General features: G+C 45.1%; 1 protein-coding gene across 2 annotated transcripts in view; it reads right to left on the reverse strand.

The window, feature by feature from the left end:
- The window catches only part of BABAM2 (BRISC and BRCA1 A complex member 2), a 470,493-nt gene that overhangs the window by 7,656 nt on the left and 437,348 nt on the right, over window positions 1-25,489 (reverse strand). Inside the window, exon 12 of one of the 2 annotated variants that reach the window (XM_055540627.1) lies at window positions 892-1,255. The exons of the other annotated variant lie outside the window; for it this stretch is intronic. Within the exon in view, the coding sequence (XP_055396602.1) occupies window positions 1,114-1,255 (142 nt within the window). The 3' untranslated portion in view covers window positions 892-1,113. Of the gene's footprint in view, window positions 1-891; window positions 1,256-25,489 lie in introns of those variants that run through there. 2 annotated transcript variants of the gene reach the window in all.

Here is a 25,489-nt window from a genome sequence, read left to right on the forward strand (position 1 = left end):
TGCCAATCCTCAAGCAGGCCTGGTTTGTTTTTAAGGAATCTAAGCTCGCAAAGCAAGGAAACTAACCCAAGAGCTGCAAAAGGCTTGATATCACACTGAGAACATGCTCGCAGCTTCAGGCAGAGGCCCTCGCCCTCAGCTGGAATCAATCTCCCCTCTGCCGGGTTCCATGGCACACTGGCCTCTAACCTCAGGCCCAGCCATGGTCTGCCTTGAGTTTGAGATGTTTAGATTGGTGTCTAGACTCTGTCTTATACAGCTCGGGCTCCTCGCCCATGAGAAAGCTGGCTGTAGTCTCAGTATGTGTTGAATTAAATAAAATGCTGTTTTAGGAGGACAACCAACCAACTGGAATCCATTTCTAGACATCAAAGTATTGGGATGAAATCTGCCTCCTTCTAAATCATAGGGTATTTGTCAATGGGTACTGAAATGATCAAAATTACCTAGTGGTTCTCCCTCCTTCTGAGGCTCTCCCAGGAGGCCTTCTGGAGCCTAGCCAGTTCCTCTGGGGCTAACGCAGCATCAGCCAGCTTCTGCAACTGCAGGGCCAGTCCTTGCCCAGGAGTGGGGGTTGGTTGGGGGGAGCCGTAGGTGCCTGTGCCCCTCAGCATCCCCTGGTGCAGGGTCTGAGGAGGAGGCCATGAGATGGCCAGCTGGCAGGATGGTGGGGGGGGGAGGGTAGTCCTCGTGGGCTCCCCCAGCCCCAGGGCTGCCTTCCTCCCCGGGGCTCTAGCTCTGCCCGCATCTGTCTATTCACCCCGCCACATCCAACCAGAAGCTCCTTAACTGCAAGCCCCTTTGCACATATTCATCCCTCTCTGCAGCCCAGCTTCAAGTCTAGCGCCGACACACTGCAGCTCAACAAACATTTCTCAAACGATGTAATAAACATGTGGTTTATTTAAAGATGTACTTTAGAATGATACAATTTTATAACAGAACCTCAGCAGCCGTATACTCCAACCATTATGAGGAAGGGAAAAAAACTAAGGGCTGGAGAAGTTAATGGTCCCCTCTCACAAGGCCTAGCTCTTCTCTGGAAGCCCCTCGAGGGCAGAATTTGGTGATGGTTCATCCCTAGTGCCCCATGATGCTCACCGTCCATAGGCCTCACAGGCAGGAATGAACGAATGAATGGCTGTCCCCAGGGGCTGTCCTGAAGCTCCAGAGCTGGTAGGTAGAATCTGAGCCCGTCCTCCCTATCTCCTTACTCTCCGGCTGATGCTCTTTCCACTGTGAACCTGATGAGACACTGTGAAGAGGAGCCGACAGTGTGGCCACAGAGAAAGGCTGGCCCCCGTCTACCCGGGAAGCAGGGGCGGGCAGGCTGTGATGACCCAGTGCATCTGGCTGTGCTAAGCTTAGGCCAGATAGTGGGTGTAGGGGGCTAAGGACTGTGGTGCTCCCTGAGGCCTGGGACCCCAGAGCAGAGCTACTCTTTGTGTCCACTTTGTTGCCGTATTTGCACCTACATCTGACGTATCTCAGGTGGTAGGTGCCATGGCAACGGACATCTCAAGTCATCTGCTCACTCTGCCTGGGGCTGCATGGGCAGGAGCCCAGCTCTGGCTCTGCCTATGGCCAGGCAGATGCCTGTGCAGAGTGCTGGGATCGTCCGCAGGCCCTGTCGGGAGGAGGGCTACTCATGCAGCTCACCTGTGCTGGACTGCTGAGGGGAAGCCAGCTGCCTGTCTGATGGTAGTGAGTCACCGTCAAGATCACAGACAACCCTCTCCCCCTTAGTCAGCAAGAGGGGAAAAACCAAAGAACTGCCCACAGAGAGGAAGTGCCCAGGGTCCTGGCGGAGCTGACCACGGCAGCGTGCGGGGTACGGTGTTTTCAGGCTTCCACTCAGCATCACCAGGCATCAGCCGGCACAGGGGAGTACTAGACCCCCAGAGGAACACTTAGGATATCAACTCCTTGGAGCATAAACTATTCTCTTCCTTTCCAGAGAGTCTCTCTGGGGCTTTTAAGTGTTGTTTGCCTGGGTGTAAATTTGGTTTCTCCCACTAGACTTGCAGCATCTAGAGGACGAAGCTCTGTCTTCCATAGCTGCCTGGGCCCCTGTCTACTGGCTTTTGAAGGCACCTCCTGGTCACGCCAATACTCTGGGTGTTTGCCCTCCTAGTTGGGTGCTCACAGATACCCCTTGAAGATCTGAGGGAGGGACAGCAAGGAGGGCTATGGTCCCTCTTCTTTTCAGGCTAATCCCCTGGTCCAGCAGCTAAAATGATATTCCCAGACACCTGGGCTCACAGGTAGAAACGCAGCAATTCCAGAAAGTGAGCTATGGTGGCTTGATGCTGAGATGCAAGCGTGGTTCCTGGGGAACGAGGTTGGCGGTGCCACTCCGGCTGCTAGGGGTGTATGCTGCCTCTACAAGGGCTTGCCACAAAACAAACAATGAAAGCTATTTTTGCTTTTTGCCTTAAAAAAAAAAATAAAAGTGAAAATCCTCTTTGGATGTCTTTGGGTCACTGAAAACAGGCACTAATGTAGGCCTTTTGTAAAAGCGAAGTGGCATAAAGTGAACTTTCCAAAAGAGGGGGACGCCTATATCTTTATTTTGCCAATGAGAAATCTATGATTTAGAGAAGCCAAGTAGTTTTCTAAGATCACATCGCTAACAGGTGGCAATGCTGCTCGACTCCAGAGTGCACATACTTTGCACACCGCCAGGATCTCCAGTGGAAAGAGTGCTGGTGGCTAAGCAGAGCCGAGGCCTCCACGTCCGTGTCTGCTGTGTGACGCTGACTCACGCCTCTGTTTCCTCATCCACACAATGAAGGCGTGGAAGAGATGATTTCTAAATTTCTTTGATTTGGTGATCCTCCCCTCCCAAACATCATTTTAGGATCTTTTATTCTCCTTCATTAAAACTCCATAATACTGGAATTGCCACTGGCCCAGTAACGAACGCCGAGGGCTGCTTACTGCTAACTGCCATTACACCTATGTCTGCTTCCTCCATCCTGTAAGTCTGTGTGTCCAGAGGTGGTGACTGGTATCCTTAGCTCTCATCTAGGAACCTGCGTTGGGTGACTTTCCAGTAGAATTATGACTGTGATAACAAGGGATGGAAGGGAGGAACTAGACCTCCCGCTCCCTTGCCCATCTAGTTCCTGGAAGTATCAACACATCCTATGGAAGAACGAGGCCTAGTCCAAGTGTCCGGAGAAGGAAAGGCACCTGCAATCCCCATAAGGGCACAGGAGGCACCAGAAATGTTCTCCAAATTATGAGCTCCAGAAGAGCAAAGGTACCAGTAGGTTCCTTTAACAGTAACGTCTGTGGGCTTCTGAAAACTCTCCAGAGCTGTTCAGAAGTGATGTAACTGTAAAATGCTATACAGGGGGAGGGATTACTACCCTGACATAATTAAGCATGAGTTGTGATCCTGGCTCTTGCTATGTGACCGTGGATGAGCCACTTCACTTCTCTGTGTCCCAGATGCCTCATCTGGAAAGTGAGGGGATGGCCTCTGCGTTTACTTCCAGGTCTAATATACAGTCATCCCGTGGAACCTGCCACAGGAGGCTGGTTGCAGGACCCTCTTGGATACTAAAATCCAAGGATGCTCAAGTCCCTTATAGAAAGTGGTGTACAGTTGGCCCTCCATATCTTTGGATTCCACAGCCTTGGATTCAACCAACTCGGGTATCTTATCCTCCAATGGTTGAATCTGTGGGTACGGAATGTACAAATGTGGAGATCTGACTGAATTTGCTTATAACTTATGGACATATTCCCATATACTTTAAATCACCTGTAGATTACTTATATACCTAATACAACGTAAATACTAATATAAATGCTATGTACATAGTTGCTGGTGCTTGGCAAATCCAAACTTTGCTTTTTGAACTTTTTGGAGTTTTTTTCCTCCAAATATTTTTGAAATATTTTCTGGATGTGGAACCCACAGATATGAAGGGCCGACTGTACTATTATCCATTATTATTATTATTCTTGCTTTGGTATCAATCCAAGCACTTTAGCCAGAGACAGTTTCTTTAGTGGAAGCTGTAATTTAATAAATGACCTCTCCCTGGGCTTTGCTAAAGGGGTTCCCTCAAGAGCCTTAATAAGCACCATCAAAGGCATGGCAAGAGGTTTCTATCTATCTCTCTTTTGTCTCCAGATCTGACTTAGGACTCCAAGAATGGAGGCCAGCATTCATCTGTCAGACTAGCAGACAACCAGACATTCACTCACTCATGGCGAGCTCTTGTACTCCACAAGGGCTGTTTCCTGCAGGGGGCAAGGGACCCTCAGAAGACACACGGGCCCTGAACTCCCAGACAGACTGCTGCCTGCTCAGCCTGGGTGGGAGTTGGGTGGTTTCACTTCACAGTCAAGGGCTAAGCCCTCCTCCACCCACTGTTTCTTCCTGCTATTCCTCTGGAGCAACTAGAGCAAACTTGCTTCCTGGAACTGACTTTCTTTGCTGCTCAGAGCTATGCCAGCGTATTATCCAGCAGGCCAGACGTCTGTCTAGCACTTTTAATGACAATAATAATAATTTGCATTTATACAAGGTCTTTCATCGGAGAATCTTAAAGTGTTTCACAAACAATAATTAATTCCCCTTGGCAATTCTGGGAGCCAGCTAAGTAGGAGTCCCTTTGCTTTGCAGGCGAAGGGTACTTTCCTGAACCATGCAACACTTTTTGAGGGCCTCCGTATCTACTCAAAACTGAACCGCCCTCAAGGCCTGGCATAAGCATCAGGCCCTCCGCAGAGCCTGCAGCACTGAACAGTTATGATGGTCTTCCTTCTCCTGAACTGGAATTTGTCCCCTGGGAACCCCCACCCAGAGAGTCTACTTTTGCCTTCTGGAACAAAACAATTCCAACTAAATTGTCTGGGGCTGCTGGCTGCTGTCCCTTGTACACATGTTGTCTACGTCTATAGTCACCCATGGGTGGAGCTTGGTGGCTCAGTGTTACCAAGGTTCAGGGAGGCCTTGTGAACTCAATGGTGGAGGTCAGCTGAGGCCTCCCCCATGTGCTCTGAGTTCCAGGGCCAGGCTGACTTCCTGGGCAGGAATTCCTGGATGTTGCTGGCTCTGGAGTTGTGTGTGCTAAGTTGCTAAGTCGTGTCCGACTCTGTGCGACGCTATGAACTGTAGCCTGCCAGGTTCCTCTGTCCTTGGGATTCTCCAGGCAGGAATACTGGAGTGTGTTGTCATGCCCTCCTCCAGCTGGAGCCCTGGGTCTGTCCATCTTTAAACGCAGTTCCTTAGTTGTTTCCCCCTATGGTGTAAACACGGGAGGCTTCCTGTGTTCATTTCTGGGGGCTGCACCTTACTGACCCAGAAATACCCTAAACTTCTGTTGAATGACTGAATGACAATGAATGAATAATCTTTCCTAAATCGATCACCTTAAATCTAGACAATACCTGGACTGGTTTATGGAGACCAAGCCAGACAATGATCTCTTTAGTTCTTTTTTCTTTAAAATCCTTTTTCAGAATAAATACTCGGTGTTACATTTGAGAAAAGGAATCATCAACTGCTCAACTGAAAACCCACATGAAGACAACGAGCTCCATGACCCTCCTGCTCTCCCAGGACTTAGAGGCAAGGGAGGCCTCAGCACTGGGAGGCCAGGCAGAGGGGTAAATGGAATCCTTTGCTAAGTTGATTTCAAACAGCTAGATCTTCTGGGGAAACCAACAACTCCCTGGGGTGACTTCTGGGTCCTTGCTGGTAGCTTTAAGCCTGAAAAGACAGCCACCCTCCCCTGGCGGCCAAGAGTGCATTGTTTGGGTGAGATTTTTCTCACAGTGGCTTGCCATGGAAGGAATTCCGAGCATGCATCGAAGGCTGTTGTTTTCCTAAAACCTGCGCCCTTGTGAACAGAGATTTGGCTTGTGGTGATAGAGCCTCATTCTGCCCTGATTTCACATGGTCCCCACTTATACTGGCCTAGAATGGGGTGGGGGTGGTCGTTTTTGGCTTGGATTTGGCCTAGCTCATTGATCTGAGGGAAGCTTGGGAGGAGAAAAGTGGGCTAGAGAGGGGATCTGCTCGTGTCATTCTGTGGCAAGGGAACATCTGGGTCACTGGGAACTGAATTCTAACGTGGGTCAGTCACTCGGTGGCCGTGTGTCTCCGCGAAGTCATACTTAACCTCTCTGAGTCTCTGCGTGTTTCTCTCTGATGAACCCAGAGAGAAACTGTTAAGCAACAGTGTCAGGTACACAGTCAGAACTCACACCCGAGTAGTTTCCTTTCCTCCCACTCTGCCCTCCCATCACCTAGCTGAGGAACTCCCATTTCACTCGATTTTAACACACATGTGTTGAATAGCTCCTATTTACGGGAGGGCCTGGAATACCTGGGGCACTGCCTGAAAATGCCTGCTCCTAGCACCCCACTCCAGTACTCTTGCCTGGAAAATCCCATGGACGGAGGAGCCTGGTGGGCTGCAGTCCATGGGGTCGCTAGGAGTTGGACACGACTGAGCGACTTCACTTTCAGTTTTCACTTTCATGCACTGGAGAAGGAAATGGCAACCCACTCCAGTGTTCTTGCCTGGAGAATCCCAGGGACAGGGGAGCCTGGTGGGCTGCCGTCTATGGGGCTGCACAGAGTCAGACACAACTGTAGCAACTTAGCAGCAGCAGCAGCAGCAGGCATTTAATACTTACTGGATAAGTAAATGAACTAACTCGATCCTTAGTATTTTACAGTTTATATTGTGTTTTTAAAAATAACCCCATTTTAATCCAAGAAACAGTCATGTGTATGAAATAGATAGTTTTGCTCTGCTCCCACTGTACACATGAAGAGGCAGGCTGGGAGAGAGCAGATAACCTACCCAGGGTCAGGTGCGTGGCAAAGGCAGAGTGAGGTTCAGACATGAGCCAGGGCCCTGTGGCAGCACACTGCCAGCTCCAAGGGCCCTCTGTGGTCACAGGCTTGGAGTGGGATAAGCATGGCTCTAGGGCACCCGTGTTCCACTAGAAGGGCCTGCTGAGTGCTGCTCCCCACCCCGTATCTGGTCATAACATCTGCAGCTAAAAGTGCTGGGCACCATCACATATCTGGTGACTTGGAAAAGTAAAATTTTTAAATTGGGAACATTTCTTAACTGGGAGATTTCTTTCTTTTCAGCCCTGAGGCTCTGGTCCGAAACTAGGGTACAGGGCTATTCTCCAGGGTCAACTTCATGGGCTCCCCCCATCTTCCCCACAGGGTGCAGCAGCACCGATGCCCACACTCCACCCCTTCTCCCCTCCACTGCATCTTTCCTGTACACAGAGAGAAGCGCTCTGGTCCACAGGACTCTGTTCCTTGGCACAGCACCCCACCCTGGCAAGGGGCTCAGAACAGCGACAAACTACATTCCTGCTCATTCCCAGGAGCCTTTTAAGAACCAAGAAAGGGGACCGGAAGTAGATATTGGGTCTTTGGCTACTCCGGGCTCCCAGGCTTTCTTCCCAATCCTCTAGCCTTGAACTATCTGCTGGGAACTGCTGATAGATGCAAAATGAAAAGGGTAGGTTAGGGATCTTTCAAAATTTGCCCACATGGCCGGCTCAATACAATTTCCAACGTGAGCTGAGAGGTGGAAACCAGATCTGACCGCAAAGTTGTCTCACCCACAGGGAGTGCATAACAGCCTTCTCAAACCACGCCAACAACACACCCTGCAGAGGAGGGTGGCCTGGCACAATGTCGTCACTGCGCACCCTGGGCTACATGTAACCCAGAGCCCAGGGGGTGAGGTCAGTTCTTACTGCTGTGAGCTCGTCTGTTCTGGCCCTCTTAGCACATTTCTTTGTGCTGCCAGCGTATTACCTCTGAGATGTAACTCTGTGGAAAATTGTGTGCATTCCTTGAGCTGAGCCAGTTTTAGGTCAGAAGTTGGCAAAGAAGAGCCAGGCCGTGGCTCTCCAAAGTACCAGATCGGGGACCCTGGTGCAGCTGTGGGGGGACCACATCTCTGTGCTCCCTGTCCCGATGCTCTCGGCCACCCTGCTCCATAGCACTGCTGAGTGAGTGGGTATTAATGGACATGCAGTGGTCCAGCCCAGGCTGCTGTGGTCTCAAAAACCAAAGTCAAGCAGAGTTGACCTGTTTTTGGCCAGCAAGCCCCCGTGAGAGGAACCCCTACCCTACCCCGCCTAGACTTCAGAGATGCCAGGTAGCAGGAGTGGCTGCTGCATTAGGCAATGCAGTGTCTGTCCTGCAAAAGAAGTCTGGCCAAGGGGCCAAGTGGAGGCTGAAATCCAGCCCCTGCCCACTTGCTAGTTTACCCAGGGCTAGATGCCAAGAGAAAGGGGCAAGGTTTTCTTACTCAAAGCTGTTAGCCAAGCCTGCACCAACCCAAAGGGGCATTTTTTCCTAGTTCGTACAAAAGTTCTTTCTAGGCTAGGGTGGCCTGATAGGAGGACCATGCAGCTCTGTGCCTGAGATCCCCTATTATGCACTGGCAATGTGGGTATGGAATGCATGTCACTGGGATGCAAATTTTGTGTTGGCCTCTTGTTTGGACTGGCACCGAGGGAAGAAGATTAAAAAGATTAGTTCTTTCCTAGTCTCTGCATTTTTCAAGGCTTCTTCCTGTTTTTCTAGCCACGGCCACCAACCTACCTCACCACTTTGAGCTATTCCTGCCCCCATCTCACAGCTCAGACTCAGACAGGCAAACACAAACAGCGGGTGGGGTGGGTCTGGGCAGCAACACGGGTTCTCAAGGCAGCACTGGCTCCCTTTCCTGCCATAGTCATCAAGCAAACAAATCTTCATTTTCTTCCATGTGGGTACAAACGGGTGTCCTACCTTGAACCATGCCACTGAATGCAATCAGATCTACCCAGCTTTGGTGTCTTTTTACCAAAATTGATGGACACCAAAGATGCCAGACCAATAAACAAATACAGACATACAGCAAAATAAACTAAAAATAAAGCAAAATAAGTCCCAACCTTTTGCATTGTAACTACTGCAGGGAAGAGAGAAGTCCCTTCTAGTTAGCCCCTTAGTAGTTACTTCAGGAGTTCTTGTTATAAAAGAAAAAAAAAAAAAAACTGCTACGAGTTTAAAAGTCATAAAAAGTTGGATTAGAAAACCCTAAAGGTCAACTAATCCAGGGATCAGCAAGTTTTTCTGTAAAGGGCCAGATAGCAAGTATTTTCAGCTTTGCTGACTGTATACCCTGTCTACAATTCAACTCTGCCCTTGGAGTGATAGCTGCCATGAGCATCATGAAGATAAATGGGTGGGGCTATGTTCCAATAAAACCTTATTTATGAAAACAAGCAGTTGGCAAAATTCACCCTCTGGCTATTGTTTGTCAAGGGCTTCCTAGGTGGCTCAGTGGTAAAGAATCCGCCTGTCAATACAGGAGACTCGGGTTCAATCCCTGGGTCGAGAAGATCCCATGGACAAGGAAATGGCAATCCAGTCCAGTATTTTGGCCTGGGAAATCCCATTGACAGAGGAGTCTGGTGGGCTATAGTTCATGGGGTCGCAAAAGAAGACGGATATGACTTGGTGACTAGACAACAACAAATTTTTTGCCAGTACTTTATCCAGTCCAATCCCTCTATCTGCAGAATAGAAGTGAAGCGGTTCCTTGCCACTCACAGGACCCACCTGAGACCATCTAAAACCAAGACCCCCGAGAGAAGAGATGCTGCTGTCTCACAGCCATTGGTGTGGAAGCCCAAAGTTGCCACTGGGATAACTGGGGATTCTGACTCACACGCTCAACTTCAGGAAAGAGGACCAAAACACAAGTGGAAAATCACAGGTTGAAATCTAATGGGACTGGGAAAGACAACCCACATTTCAAGCTCTGCTTGCAGAGATGTAACCATCGGTTAAATTCTCCTAAGTTTATGTTGCTAATGTTCATTCATCACTTAAACTCAGGCACTGTCTTAAAATCTCTCTGGTGAAGGGCTGGGGAAAAAAACGGGAAACAAGGACCTGGCAAGCTACTGGCCCTAGTCTGTGAACAATATGAGAAGAAAACAGCAACTTCATTTTTTCCAGTCAGCAGCCAGTCAAACATCAAACAGTACAGAAATGGTCAGAGAGGACAAACCCTCTCGTCCAGGGCCGAGAACAGGTTGTTTTGGCTGTCAAGCATTTTCAAAACAAGTTTTCTTGGTCTCATGACAGGTTGTGGCAAGAACAAGAAAATAAAAAGAGTGGAAGATCCCATGATCACCGCTCCGGGCTTCCACGTGGGCTGGCTCTGCCTGCACCGTCAGGTCCGCTTTCAGAGTGTGCAGATAAAGCTGGTCTTAGGGCTAATACCACCTCGCCAGTGACACTACTGAACAGAGGGCGTCCTCTAAGAACTCTCTGGCAGCCAGATCATCATTCCACTCTCGGGGGGACAGGTCAAAGGCACTCTTAAGCTCTGGAGTGCTGTACTGCTCCAACCTACGCCCTGCTTTATTTTAATTTTCACCTCCTGTTATGTGGACAAATTACTCCTCTGAAACTGAGGTTAAAAGCTCTCTGCTTTGAGGTGGATTTTTCCATCTCAACCACAGAACACTTGATCAGGGTGGGGCAAAGGGATCAGCAAGGAGGCACTGTTGGGGCGGGCCAAGATCAAGCTGGTCTAGAAAGTGCCATGAGCTCTCTACCAGTAGTGATCTTGCTCTTAAGGGTGGCAAGCATGAAGCTGAGCATGGCAGTGCTGAAGGACACACGATCGAGTTGACATCTGGAGATGAGAGTTATCAAGTCATCCAGAGAAAACGTTGCAAAGTCCACCAAACAAGTGTGTGGGGAATTCTCAGACCCCCTGAATTATTACAGAAGAATGCAAGGCAGCAGACCCAGACTGAAGTTCAGACTCCAATTCTGAAAAGCTGTGTGACCCTGGGCAAAGCACTTCACTTCACCTGCAGTAAGGCAGCTGGATCATCCCCCAAGCTCCAGTTCTTCAGTCCCTAGACTTCCCAGAGTAAGGAGCATCCAGTCGGTTACCATCACGCCTGCTCTGGCTGTTTCAAGTTACTCACATCACAGGAGCAGCTACAGTCCCCACTTTTAGCAATGTTCCTAGAAGAACCTCTGTGAAGAGGGCTTGCCCTTATTTCACGAGACAAGTTACTAGACCACAAGGGCTGTCTTTATTCTGCCAACTGTCTCTGAGAATGTTCAGAAGAAAGAGGGCTGAGGAGATGTGAAGGCTGGTACAAGACATCCTACACCCCGCCCCCCACCTCTGCTCCCACCCCAAAGACACACAGCAGGACCTGTCAGCATTTACTGTCTCTACCCAGGAAATGATTTGAAGGCACAGCCAAAGTCTTGCTGAGCCTTTATTACCAGAGGGAGAGGACTAGAAAATGGGTGAGTCCTCCTCCCCAAGTCAGTGGACAGACTGTTCAATTGATTCTTGAGCTGTCCCTTCACATAGGATGCCCACATCAATTTAAATTTCAACTAAACTTCAAATAATATTTTAATATAAGTATATCCTAAATATTGCAAGGGATATACTTATACTAAGGTATTTATTGTTTCTATAGAATTCAAATTTACCTGGGCAACTTGTATTTTCAATTGCTGTAACTGGAGCCCCTAACTTGGAGAGTAAGACTGGGTCTTTGGGCATTGAGGCGGCAAAGGAAAGGCAAAAGGGCCCAAGACAAGGATTCCTTTATAGGAATGGACATGTGTGACCACAGATCTCTGTTTTCACTGCTTTCCTTATTATTTCCAAGGAAAGGAGGATCTATTGTGATCCTATGCCAAGGCAGGTCACCATATCAGTATGTAATTTGCTGATTTAAGGAAAATCTTATTGCCTACAGAAAAGAGAATCAAGTGTCTTAGCACAGCAGTTAATAACAAGTTACCATTAATTGCACACAACAATAACCCAGACATTTTACAATCATTTCCCCATTTTACATCCACAGCGAGTTCCCTGGTGGTTCAGTGATTGAGAGTCCACGTGCCAGTGCAGGGGACACAGATTTAATCCCTGCTCTGGCAAGAGTCCACATGCCACAGAGCAACTAAGCCCGCGTGCCGCAGTCCTGAAGCCCACGTGCCTAGCGCCTGTGCTGCAACAAGAGAAGCCACCACAATCAGAAGCCCATGTGCCACAATGAAGAGCAGCTCCGCTCACCACAACTAGAGAAAGCCCACACAGCAATGAAGACCCCAAAACAAGCACCAAAAAACACCCATGGCCCCCTGTGAGAGAGGACTGTCACCCTCTGCACAGATGAGAAAACCAACATCCATAGAGGTGACACAATGCGGCAGAAAGTGGCAGAATCAGGATGTGAATCCTGGTTGGGTGAGCCCAGAGCACACATTCTCTCCACCTTGCAGAACTCTGCTTTCTTTTTCTCCTGCCTCAGCTACTGCAGCCCTCCTCAAAGCAGACTGGCCTACCTGGAACCCTTGTACTTCCCGGCCTCTGAGCATCATCTGGCAGGAGCGTCCTCTCTCCATCTCTGCACATCAGCTCCTGTCCAACCTCTGACCTCCAGTGCCAGCCACTTCAATCTCAGGAGACAGACACCATCTCCTTCCCCTGGACTCCCAACTGTGCCGACTGTGTTTTGCCTGCACATTGCACAGGCTGCTGCCTGATAAGTCATTTATGAAGAAACTTCATCTCAGAAAGCTGGTCCAGTGAAGGCAGACTGCATCCCACGCATCACTTAACATGGTGCCTGACACCTACTTTGAATTCAATAAAACATCTGCTCAATGAAAAAACAAATGGTAAGAGTGCTGGTGATCTGGACAGAACCTAACCTAAATGTCTGCCACTACAGATCCATACAATGGCTCACCAAACCTGAGCGAGCACCCGGCAGTTCCAGACAGACAGCTGAGCTCAGCTGTCTGGCAATTTGGGGATACCTCAGGCAATCAGTTTGTGGAAGAGTGGCAGGGCGTTATAAGAGCAGAATATCAGTCTAAAAGTTGGGAAACCCAAACTACATCCTCAGATCCTACACTATATCACACTATGACCTAGTGGACAAGCCATTTCACTTTGTGGGGCGTCAGCTTTACCATGTGTAAAATGGGTGTAACGGCAGTACCTGTCTCACAGGGTTGTTATGAGAGCCGCAGTGTTAAAATATCAATACATAAGCTGTTAACAGCTGTGCCGCTGTACTTGATGTATATTTATTATTATCATCATCTATAAGATGATCAGGACCAACTGAATGATCAATCCATTATCACCTATTCTGACAAAGAAACAATATAATCTTGCCTTTACATATATGTTCCCATTAATTTCACTTTTTTGGCAACTCAAATAATGACAATTTAAGGGTTATTTGATTCCCAAAATGATCAATAACAGAAAATTTTGGTTTTCTAAATTTGAGTTTTAGAGGAGCTACAGAGCTTCCTGCTTTGCATTCTGACTTGTACTCAATATACTGAGGAATTAATGCCATGGATGCCCCATCTCTGGAATGGAATCTCACCCAGTGATGGACCATTCCAAAAATCAATCAGCAAGCTTTGTGGTTGGGATTCTACACCACAGGTAGATGAGTTTCAGCACCTGGAGGGCAGCGACCTGTGCGTGTGTGTGTGTGCATTGTCCCCAGTGCCTTGCACTCTGTATATCCAGTTGACCCTTGAAGTATACAGGTTAAACTGTGAGGGTTCACTTAACCATGGATATTTTTCAACTGTAAATACCACAGTCTGTGGTTGGTTGAATCCGTGGATGCAGAGAAACTCTGGATACAGAGAGTCGACTGTAAGTTGACCTGTGCATTGTTTGAGGGTCAACTGTAGTGTATATAGCTCTTAACTGTTTGCTGAATGACTTACTAGCAATACTAGCAATAACTTCACTGCAGAAGCCATTGCTGCATTTGATTCTTACAATCACAGTTGCCCTAAAGCCTGTTTTCTCCACGCCATGATATCTCTACCTGGCAACTCAGCCCTGATCATCCAGGGCACAAAAGGAAGCAAACCATTTTTTTTCCTCAGAACTGACTCTGGATTAAGGACTACCTGAGATCACTCCAGGCTCACTTCTGCTTTCTCAGCTTCCATTTTCCATTAGGCATGACTAAGTGCCAGAGGTTCTGTCTGTCTGGGAAGATAGGAGTCACTGGAATTTTTCGTCCTTTTCTCGATGTGCAGCCTTCCTGCTGGTTTGTAGGCAGCTGTGAAGCAGTGTCCTTCCTTTGGCCTGCTCTGCTATGACACCCCTTTTCTTCGTTGGCCCATTGATTATAGTAATAAGTCAAGGCACAGGAATGTTTACCCTCCCTTAAAGGTGCTCAGTGCCAGGTCTCCACACTCTCAGAAGAGCTATTTCTACTCAAGAATACCTTGGGCTGCCTCCACGGCCATAGACGCCCTCAGCCTCCAAGGGGAGCCGCTAGGAAGAAGGTTCCCATGCCAGGTCACCCCATGGGAAGGTGATGGGCACGTGAATGCAGGCATGCTACCCTTCAGCCCTGGACTCGACTGTGCTGCTCCTGTGAGCAAGGGAGCAAGAAACAGGCACAGAAAAGGGGGGAGGTCAGAGATGGCTTGGGCTGGCCCTGGACCAGCAATCAGGGACACAGGGTTCTAATCTCTGTACTGTATGGCTCTGAACAAATTCTTCCAGGAAATGAAAATGAAGTGTCAAGTCTGTGCCAATCACTGCGCTGAGGGTTTTAAATACACCAATCACTCCATTTAATCTGTGCCACAATGGCAAATGCTGACCACACTCAACCTTGGCTGTACTGGATGATCCCTGAGGGCCCTTCCTTGTTTCCCAGCCTGAGACTGGCCACTGCTGGCAAACTTACCTTCCTAGATGCAGTCCTGCTTGGCCACCTAACCCAGCTCTGTTCCTGGCTGTGGATTTGGAAGGTCACTGACACAGTGGTAAGCACCCCAGTATCTGTGCCCCGTTTTTGCTCACGTCTATAAAGCTGTGATTTTAACAAGTCATGAATCTAGCTCATCTTCACAGGTGGCCCCTGTGCTGAGGAAACTGAAAAAACAAGACAGAATCTCATTTCTGCAGAAACAAGGCCTCTGCTTGTCACTAATGATGTGCACAGATTGGATGGCTGTTCTTTGATGCTTCCGCCCTTTTCTAAAATTCATGCCTTAATGAGAAGCGATAGAACCGTGAGGCTTGGCCCTCTTGCCTTGGCTGGACTCCACATCACACGTGACAGCCCTGAGCAGCCCCAACAGCACCTGTCAGAAACCAACACACACATCTGAACAGTCAAGCCTAATTCCCAAGAAGCTGTTTTAACTTGACATCTGAAAAAGTATTACATCGAGAATTATTTTACTGGGTGTGTGTGTTCAGGGCATCTGTGTGCACGTTCCACAGCTGAAGTGTTCTATAAATATTAGATACGGGTTGTACAAAAAAGCATCACGTACGTAGTGTACTTAATTCCATTTAGCAGTGTTTTCAATTTGTGCCTGACCTCTGGCAACAGAGATGGAATTTTCTCAACAAGAATAAAAAAATATGTAAAATTACCTTAAACACAATTTTCATTTACAATTCCAGAAATAAGTTAGAGCTTGGTGATCATCGGCTACTTGCCCAATACTTTCAGATGAGGGTCCTGAGGCCCAGAAATGTGAAGTGTCCTTTCCAAGTTCACACAGGAAATTAATAATGGTGTCCAGATGCGACCCAGGTCTCCTAACTCCCAGGCCACTATTCTTTGCATTTTCGTTACTTACGGTTTTCCTTCCATCCATTCAAAGGCAACTTTAATTCCATAAGTATTACGGAAGTATTTAATTCCAAAGTTTCTACTTTGGTACACTATAAAAATCCCAAACCAACTCCCCGACTTTTTCCTTTCTGACTTTGTAAGACATCTGTCTATTTTTCCAAGAAAATTTAGGAGTGTAACTCACAAACAAGGAAGTAGCTGTACTTGGTTATCATGAACATTTTCCCATCTGGGAGGGATAATCAGAATCCAAGCCTGAGCTGATCAGTAGCTTTCACAGCAAGACAACTAGGTGAACTCCTCCAATTAGACCTGCTGATCACTCCGTTACCCTTCCACCTGCAGCTTCTGGTGTGACTCAGGCTTGCATGACTGAGACCAGAGGGTAAAGCCTTACCCTGTTTTCCAATGAGAAAGCAGCCTGGACAAGGGGTTCAGTCCCCAAAACAGAGTGGCCAAAGAGTGGAATCAAAGGAAGCCAGGAACACAGATGGAGGACCTGGAAGAGATGGCCTGTGGGGTCATATGGAAGGAGTGGGGAGGCTGCTCGGGGCTGCGAACACTCCGTGCCTGGTACAGCATGGTCTGTGCAGGCTGGAAGAACGGTGAGCAGCCTACTCCAGGATGAGGGCTGTATTAGCAGTAATTGATGGCCAGGCTTTTTAATGGAGCTTATCATTTCACAGCAACAGATGTCAGGTTCTAATAAATAACATGTTCTCTCTGACCTACGCAATTTGGAGAGGAGGCCTGGACGCCAGGCACATTTGGATTCCTCCCATCTCTGTTGCTCTCTCTTCTCAGAGGAAAAACAAACTGAATCCCTTGAAGATACTTTTCAAAATGAATCTCTGCAAGTTTAAGGATGCAATAATTTCACACAGCTTCTGCAGGAGACCCAGGTTCGATTCCTGGGTTGGGAAGATCCCCTGGAGGAAGAAATGGCAATCCACTCCAGTATTCTTCCCTGGGAAATCCCATGAACAGAGGAGTCTGATGGGCTATAGTCCATGGGGTTGCAAAGATTTGGACATGACTGAGCACACATGCATACGCTGTCTATCTCTAAACCTGGGGGATGGTAAGCATGTGCATGCAGGAACCCAGGGCACGTTGGAGGAGAGGAAGGTTTGGGGTCCTCGACCAGTTCCTCTGCAGGTACCATCACTGGTTCTTCTCTTGTCCTCAACGGGTGCTCTCATCCCCCAAGCTAGGCTAGCCTGGGCCTGAAAAATTCCCTCTTCTCTCTGGGGGAGTTCAGCTGAGATGAGGTTGGGAGTTTTTAAAGGGAACTATTCCTAGGAAACTCAAAGAAAAAAAAAAAAAGAAAGAAAACAAAAAACACATGAATAATAGCAGCAGTTGGGCTTGCAGGCTCTGCCACTGAGGTCTGAGCCCTGATGGGCCCCTGAAGCTAAGCTTTCTGGGAGCCTAAGCTTGGTTGCTTTTGCCCAGCTCAGGGTTCTCCCTTCTGCCCAGGGAGCTTCATGCCCAGAGTGGGTCAGTTCTGCAGCTACACCGCCCGACCCCCGCCCCAGAAGGGCTGTGGGGGTAAGAAATCATAGTGGCCACAATTCTTACCTTCCTGGCCAACCCCTACCCTTGGATGCCAGATGGGAGTTCCAAAAATATAACCATAAAGGGGAGGGGGGGGGCAGTGGTCCCAGGAGAGTGCTGTGAAGTCCCCATCAGGGTTTTCCCTAACACTGAGTGATGACTACCTGGGCCCCAAAGCTGGTTCAGCCAGGACTCCCTGTGGTCAGCTGGCCAAGCACAGGGACTGAGAGAGAGGCCTGATGCCACAACTAAATCTTACCGGAAGACGCGAGTGAGTAATTTCTGGAGAAACAAACACATAAATAGGCTCACATTATAACCACTTATACTTCATGATCATCCTCACCCCCCCGCCCCCATCACCAGCCCTACCCTGGTCTCCAAGGAATTCTCAGGCCTCAGGGGTCCTGAAAGCATGCTGTGAAGTACCCTCTTAGGATTGGGACTTCCACGCTGTGCTCCATGGCATCCCAGAGGGGCCCAGAGGCCACAGTAAGGGATGGGATGGGGGGTATATCAGGTGACGGGACATCTAACCCCTTTCTCTTGAGGACAGGAGATCTGTTTTTATCTGTTTGACTTAGAAGACTAATGTGTAAGATTGGATTGAAGCATTTGGCCACTAATGAGAAGTCTGAAGAAAACAGTGTCTTTGGGAATACTAAGGAATTAATGATGAAAAATAACTGTAGTAGTCCAGAATGTATAATTTAAAAAATTCTTGAAAGAGAAAGTTATTCTGCAAGGACAACGGAATGACAAATTATTATGCATGGTGAAAAGCCACATATGGGGAAATATAGACAGCTTTGGATAAGTTTCTAAATAAGAAACTAACATCTCTTTCTGACCTGGAGGCAAGGGGGAAACAAGATGTTTTAGATGGTTCACAATGAATTACTCCCATGTGTTGACTGAGAAGCTATTTTTCAAAATATTCCATTTATATAATGGATTTAATGTGACAAGCCATTGTAGTAGGTGGTTTGGGGGTTAAATTCTATTCTAAGAACCTACTCAGATCTCTAGAATCAACTTAAGGCTTTATACAATGAAACTCAGGGAAAACTCATGCCATCTATTCATAGATTTATCAAGCTAGGAAGGATTATAACAGTTACCTGGTTCATTCCTCTAGATAGAGCTAAAGCTATGTAAAAGATACAAAGGTAGGTAACTAATGGGTTCAACTTTTTTTCAGTGATTGTTGGTTTTGTGTAGATTAAACAATTGAAGGCTGGAGTTTTTCCACTTTTCAAACCAGCTATACTGGCAGAATATACAGAAGAACTGTACAAAAAAGATCTTCACGACCCAGACAATCATGATGGTGTGATCACTCATCTAGAGCCAGACATCCTGGAATGTGAAGTCAAGTGGGCCTTAGAAAGCATCACTACGAACAAAGCTAGTGGAGGTGATGGAATTCCAGTTGAGCTATTTCAAATCCTGAAAATGATGCTGTGAAAGTGCTGCACTCAATATGCCAGCAAATTTGGAAAACTCAGCAGTAGCCACAGGACTGGAAAAGGTCAGTTTTCATTCCAATCCCAAAGAAAGGCAATGCCAAAGAATGCTCAAACTACCACACAATTGCACTCATCTCACACGCTAGTAAAGTAATGCTCAAAATTCTCCAAGCCAGGCTTCAGCAATATGTGAGCCGTGAACTTCCTGATGCTCAAGCTGGTTTTAGAAAAGGCAGAGGAACCGAGATCAAATTGCCAACATCCGCTGGATCATGGAAAAAGCAAGAGAGTTCCAGAAAAACATCTATTTCTGCTTTATTGACTATGCCAAAGCCTTTGACTGTGTGGATCACAATAAACTGTGGAAAATTCTGAAAGAGATGGGAATACCAGACCACCTGGGAATACCAGACCACCTGACCTGCCTCTTGAGAAATCTGTATGTAGGTCAGGAAGCAACAGTTAGAGCTGGACATGGAACAACAGACTGGTTCCAAATAGGAAAAGGAGTACGTCAAGGCTGTATATTGTCACCCTGCCTATTTAACTTATATGCAGAGTACATCATGAGAAACGCTGGGCTGGAAGAAACACAAGCTGGAATCAAGACTGCCGGGAGAAATATCAATAACCTCAGACATGCAGATGACACCACCCTTATGGCAGAAAGTGAAGAGGAACTCAAAAGCCTCTTGATGAAAGTGAAAGTGGAGAGTGAAAAAGTTGGCTTAAAGCTCAACATTCAGAAGACGAAGATCATGGCATCTGGTCTCATCACTTCATGGGAAATAAATGGGGAAACAGTGGAAACAGTGTCAGACTTTATTTTTTGGGGCTCCAAAATCACTGCAGATGGTGACTGCAGCCATGAAATTAAAAGACGCTTACTCCTTGGAAGGAAAGTTATGACCAACCTAGACAGCATATTCAAAAGCAGAGACATCACTTTGCCAACAAAGGTTCATCTAGTCAAGGCTATGGTTTTTCCTGTGGTCATGTATGGATGTGAGAGTTGGATTGTGAAGAAGGCTTAGCGCCAAAGAATTGATGCTTTTGAACTGTGGTGTTGGAGAAGACTCTTGAGAGTCCCTTGGACTGCAAGGAGATCCAACCGGTCCATTCTGAAGGAGATCAGCCCTGGGATTTCTTTGGAGGGAATGATGCTGAAGCTGAAGCTCCCGTACTTTGGCCACCTCATGCAAAGAGTTGAGTCATTGGAAAAGACTCTGATGCTGGGAAGGATTGGGGGCAGGAGGAGAAGGGGACGACAGAGGATGAGATGGCTGGATGGCATCACTGACTTGATGGACATGAGCCTGAGTGAACTCCGGGAGCTGGTGATGGACAGGGAGGTCTGGCGTGCTGCGATTCATGGGGTCGCGAAGAGTTGGACACGACTGAGCGACTGAACTGAACTGATACTGGCACCAAGAAGACACAACCACAGAGGGTAGCAACCATGAATGGGGCAGCTTAGAACTGAAGAATCTCTGGTGAAGTCACGGAGGTGAGGGCCTGTTTTACAGGGTCACATGTGTAGATAGCAATGCTGACTCTGCTACCTTCTAATCAAAAATCTGTTTTTCCTTCAGGGATGATGACATTGATAGCTAACATCTAATGAATGGTCGCAACATGCCATATCCTTTGCTAGACAATTCACCTGTATCACTTGTGTAGTGGCAGAATTCTAAGATAGCTCCTATGTCCTCACTCCCTGGTGTATACTCCCTGTATAAGCCCCAGGACTGTGAAAATGATGTATTTTGTTCCTGTCAGTGGATTACTAACGCAGGAGATGCAAGAGATGTGGCTTTGATGCCAGGAAGATCCCCTGGAACAGGAAAGTGTTCTTGCCTAGAAAATTTCATGGACAGAGGAGTCTGGCTGCCTACAGTCCATGGGGTTGTAAAGAGTCAGACATGACTGAGCAACAGAGCAAACACACACACAAGTGGTTTATGTTACATGGAATGGATTGATGACTTGAAGGAAGAGGTATTAATTGGTAAGCCTGGACTAATCAAATAAACCCTTTAAATCTGAGTCTAGATGTCAGTGACACAGTCAGAAATTGGAAATATGAAGATTTCATGTACCACTAAAAGCTTGAAATGGAGGGGCCCACACGACAGGGAAAAGCCTCTAGCTGACAGTCAGCAAGAAAACAGGGACCTCAGTCCTACAACCACAAGGATATGAATTCTGCCAACAATCTGAATGAGTTTGGAAGAGGCCCTGAGCCTCAGATATGGTAACAGCCTGAGCCAACAGCTTGACTTTAATCTTTCGGGACCCTGAACAGAGAAATGAGGAAGGCTGTGCTGGACTCCTGATCTACAGAAAGTATGAGATAACAATTTGTGCTGTTATAAGATGTTAAATTTCTGTTGTTCATCAACAATAGAAAATCACATATCCTACTTGAAATATCAATAACCCCAGATATGCAGATGACACCACACTTATGGCAGAAAGCAAAGAAGAACTAAAGAGCCTCTAGATGAAAGTGAAAGGGGAGAGTGAAAAAGTTGGCTTTAAACTCAACATTCAGAAAACTAAGACCATGGCATCTGGTCCCATCACTTCATGGCAAATAGATGGGGAAACTATAGAAACAGTGACAGATTTTGGGGGGCTCCAAAATCACTGCAGATGGTAACTGCAGCCATGAAATTAAAAGACGCTTGCTCCTTGGAAGAAAAGTTATGGCCAACCTGGACAGCATATTAAAAAGCAGAGACATTACTTTGCCAACAAGGTCTGTCTAGTCAAAGCTATGGTTTTCCCAGTAGTCATGTATGGATGTGAGAGTTGGACTCTAAAGAAAGCTGAATGCTGAAGAATTGATGCTTTTGAACTGTGGTGCTGGAGAAGCCTTCTTGAGAGTTCCTTGGACTGCAAGGAGATCCAACCAGTCCACCCTAAAGGAAATCAGTCCTGAATATTCATTGGAAGGACTGATGCTGAAACTGAGGCTCCAATACTTTGGCCACTTGATGCAAAGAACTGACTCATTAGAAAAGACCCTGATGCTGGGAAAGATTGAAGGTGGGAGGAGAAGGGGACAACAGAGGATGAGATGGTTGGATGGCATGACCGACTCAATGGACATGAGTCTGAGTAAACTCTGGGAGTTGGTGATGGACAGGGAAGCCTGGTGTGCTGCAGTCCATGGGGTTGCAAAGAGTCAGACACGACTTAGCAACTGAACTGAACTGACTTGATATTCTAAACTAGCTTCCCTATTTTATTGATAAGGAGACAGACTCAGATTATGAATCTGCCTAAAGTCACACAGCTAGTAAGCAGCAGAGATAGGTTTAAATCCACTCTCTCTTGACTTTAGGGTCAGGGCTCTTAAAGGCCACATGTATTTCTTCTCTATATTTATGTTACTCAAATACCAGGCTTCTGAGAAAGGAGGCTCAGAAGTGGTAAAGAGAATGGAAAACTTAATCTATCTGCCTAGGTGTGGATGTACAGAAAGTCAGAGGCCCTATGTTGAGTCCTGACTCCACTATAAGTTACCTTTGTGCCCTTAAGAAAGTCCCTGAGTCTCTCTGAGCCTCAGGTTTTTTTTATATGTATGAAGGGTGGTGAGAATTTCTTTACTAAACTCCTCATAGGACTACAGTGATGATTTCAAGAAAGTATGTGAGGGTGCATGATAAATGGCAAAGTCCACGGGGAAGGCAGAGGTATCTGGATGTCATGCAGGTGTATCTTTTCTTGGTGACTGAGAGTCTCGATGTCCTCTGCATATAGGCTGGACATGGCTCTCTGATGGCTTGTTCCAAAGAAGACATTTAAAAATAAGTGTTTTTTTTTTTCTTTTTTGGAGGGGAAATATATTTTCCATTACCTTTATTTGGAAATCACCAAATAAAGTGGAGCATAACCTTTCTTTCTTTTCTAAAATTCTTTAAAAGTCAACTGACTATTTAAAGCCAAAGTAATAACAATATATTGTGCGATTCATGATATATGAAGATATGTCAGAGGACAGCAGAAAGTATAAAGAGAATTATACTGTTTTAAGTTTCTACATTATACTTGAAATGTTATAGTATTAATTCATCATAGACTGAGACGAATTAAGAATGTGTTTTAGTGTGTTAAAAACTAAAATATGATAACTTAAAGACCAAGAGAAGACAGATGGTATACTAAAAAATACTCAAATAAATCAAACGAAAGATTTGGAAGGGAACAACAAAGGAACAAAGAACAGGGGAAATTAAACAACAAATAGTAAGAAGGCAGACATATGCAACCAGCTCATTAATAATATGAAATGTAAATGAATGAAATACTCCAATTAAAAGGCAGAGATTATCAAACTAGATTTAAAAAAACAACCTATAAAAGGTTTTCTTGACATATAAAGGCACACACAGGATGAAAGAACAAGGATGAAAAAAGATACACCATGCAAAAAATAAGTACAAGAATGCTGGTGAAACTAGATTCATGTTAGACCCAGCAGAATTCAAGTGAAGGAGTATTATCAGAAATAGCATGAGTCAAAGTGTCAATTTATCAAGAAGATGTAACAATTCCAAATATGTATGTACGTAAATAACAAACCTTCAAAATCCAAAAAGCAAAAAAATGACAGAACTAAAAGGAGAAATAAACGTATCCAAAATCATAGGTGGAATTTTAACACCTTCTTTCAGGACTGATATAATAATAAACATACAAAAAATAGTATGATATAGAAGACTGAATACTACTAACAAGTAACTAATATATTAGTATCCAAAACACTATACTCAAAATTGCAGGACATACATTTTTTTCAAGTTCACATGGACTATTTATCAAGATAGACTACGTGTTGAGTCATAAAACAAATCTCAACAGATTTCAAAGGATTAAAGCCATACAGATTATAATTGACCAAAATAGAAATTAGATATCAGTAACAATAAAACATCTAGAAAAGTCCCCAAACACTTGAAATTCAAGCAGCACAATTATAAATAACTCATGGTTCAAAAAGAAATCACAAGAGAAATTTAAAAAATTTTCTAACAAAATGATAAAGAAAAACAACGTATCAAAATTTGAGAGAGACAGCTAAAACAAACCTTATTTATAGCTTTAAAGGCTTCTATTAAAAAAGAAGAAAGGATTAAAATCAATGATCTAAACTTCCATTTTGAGAAATGAAAACTGAAAAAGAAGAAATTAAACTGAAAATAAGTCAAAGGAAATAATAAAGATAAAAGCGTAAATGAACAAAATGGAAAACAAACCATGTGAAAAAAATCAACAAAGTAAAAGGCTGCTTCTTTGAAAAGATTAGAAAAACTGATAAACCCCTAACTAGATTTTTTTTTTAAAGAAAAAGGGATAAGCGGATAAAGATACAAATTTTCACTATAAGGAATAAAAGAAGTTATATCACTATATCCTACAGATATTAAAAGGAAAGTAAGACAATACCATAAACAATTTAATGCCAATCAATTCAACAACTTAAATATGATGGATAAATTTCTTTAAAAAATAACCCACAACTTGCTAAAACTAACGGAAGGAGAAATTGTAAAAATCTGAATATCCCTATGTGTAGTACAGATGTTTAATTTTTTTCCACAAATAGACTCTACCAAACATTGAGGAAAAAAAATAATGCAAAACCTACACAAACTCTTTCAGAAAACAGAAGAGGAAGGAAAACTTGTCAATTCATTTTATGAAGCCAGTTTAGTGCTACTATAAATATGTTTAATAAGGACAATACAAGAAAAGTAACTTCTGACCACTATGACTCATGAACACAGATATAAAATTCTCAATACAATTTTAGCAAATAGAATCAAATAATATAAAAAAGGATAAAATATCATGACTCAGAAGGGTTTATTTATTGCTGGAATGCGAGGTTGGTCTAACAGTCAAAAACTAATGAATGTAATTCTCCATTTTAACAGAAAAAAGAAAAAACACAGAATCATGTCAATAGATACAAAAGCATTCTACAGAATTTAATACTCAGCCATGATAAAAATCTCTTAGCAAAGCAGGAATATAGGGGAATTTCTTTAATCTGCTAAAGACATCTAAGTAAAACCTAATGCTAACATTAACCTTAAGGGGATATATAAAGCCAAATGTCTGCTCATAGTGCTTGTGTACAACAATGAACTGGAGGTCCCAGTCAGTACAGAAGGTTAAAAAAAAAAAAGAAGAAACAAAAAAAACATAAAGATTATAAACACTGGAAAGAAAGAAGTAAAGCTGTTAACAGATATGACTGTTTATGTAAAAAATCCTAAGAAATCTACAAAAAAGCTACTAGAATTTGGTAGGATTATAAATTTAGCAAAGTCAATCTAGAAAAGTCATTTGTATTCCTATATACTTGCAACAACTGGAAAATGAAATCTGAAAAACTATCATTCACAATAAAAGCAAAAACACTAGAGTTCCACATGAAATCTTAAGACATATCTGAGATAAAATATAGAAGATCTAAACAAAAATCATGTTGATTGGAAAACTCAGTATTGTTAAAATGTCAGTCAGTTCTTCACTGAGCTACAGACTCAATGCCATCTCAATCAAAATCTCAGCAGGTCTTTTTTGAAGGTTGGGGTTGGAACTGGCAAACTGATTCTAAAATTTATACAGGAATACAAAGGACTTAAAACAGACAAAACAATATTTAAAAAGAATAAAGTTGGAGAATTAATATTTCCTGACTTTAAGAACTATTGGTATATAAACACAAAACTAGATAGAATAGAATATCC

The sequence above is a fragment of the Bubalus kerabau genome, chromosome 11 (assembly GCF_029407905.1).
Source record: "Bubalus kerabau isolate K-KA32 ecotype Philippines breed swamp buffalo chromosome 11, PCC_UOA_SB_1v2, whole genome shotgun sequence".
NCBI classification, from domain to species: Eukaryota; Metazoa; Chordata; class Mammalia; order Artiodactyla; family Bovidae; genus Bubalus; species Bubalus kerabau.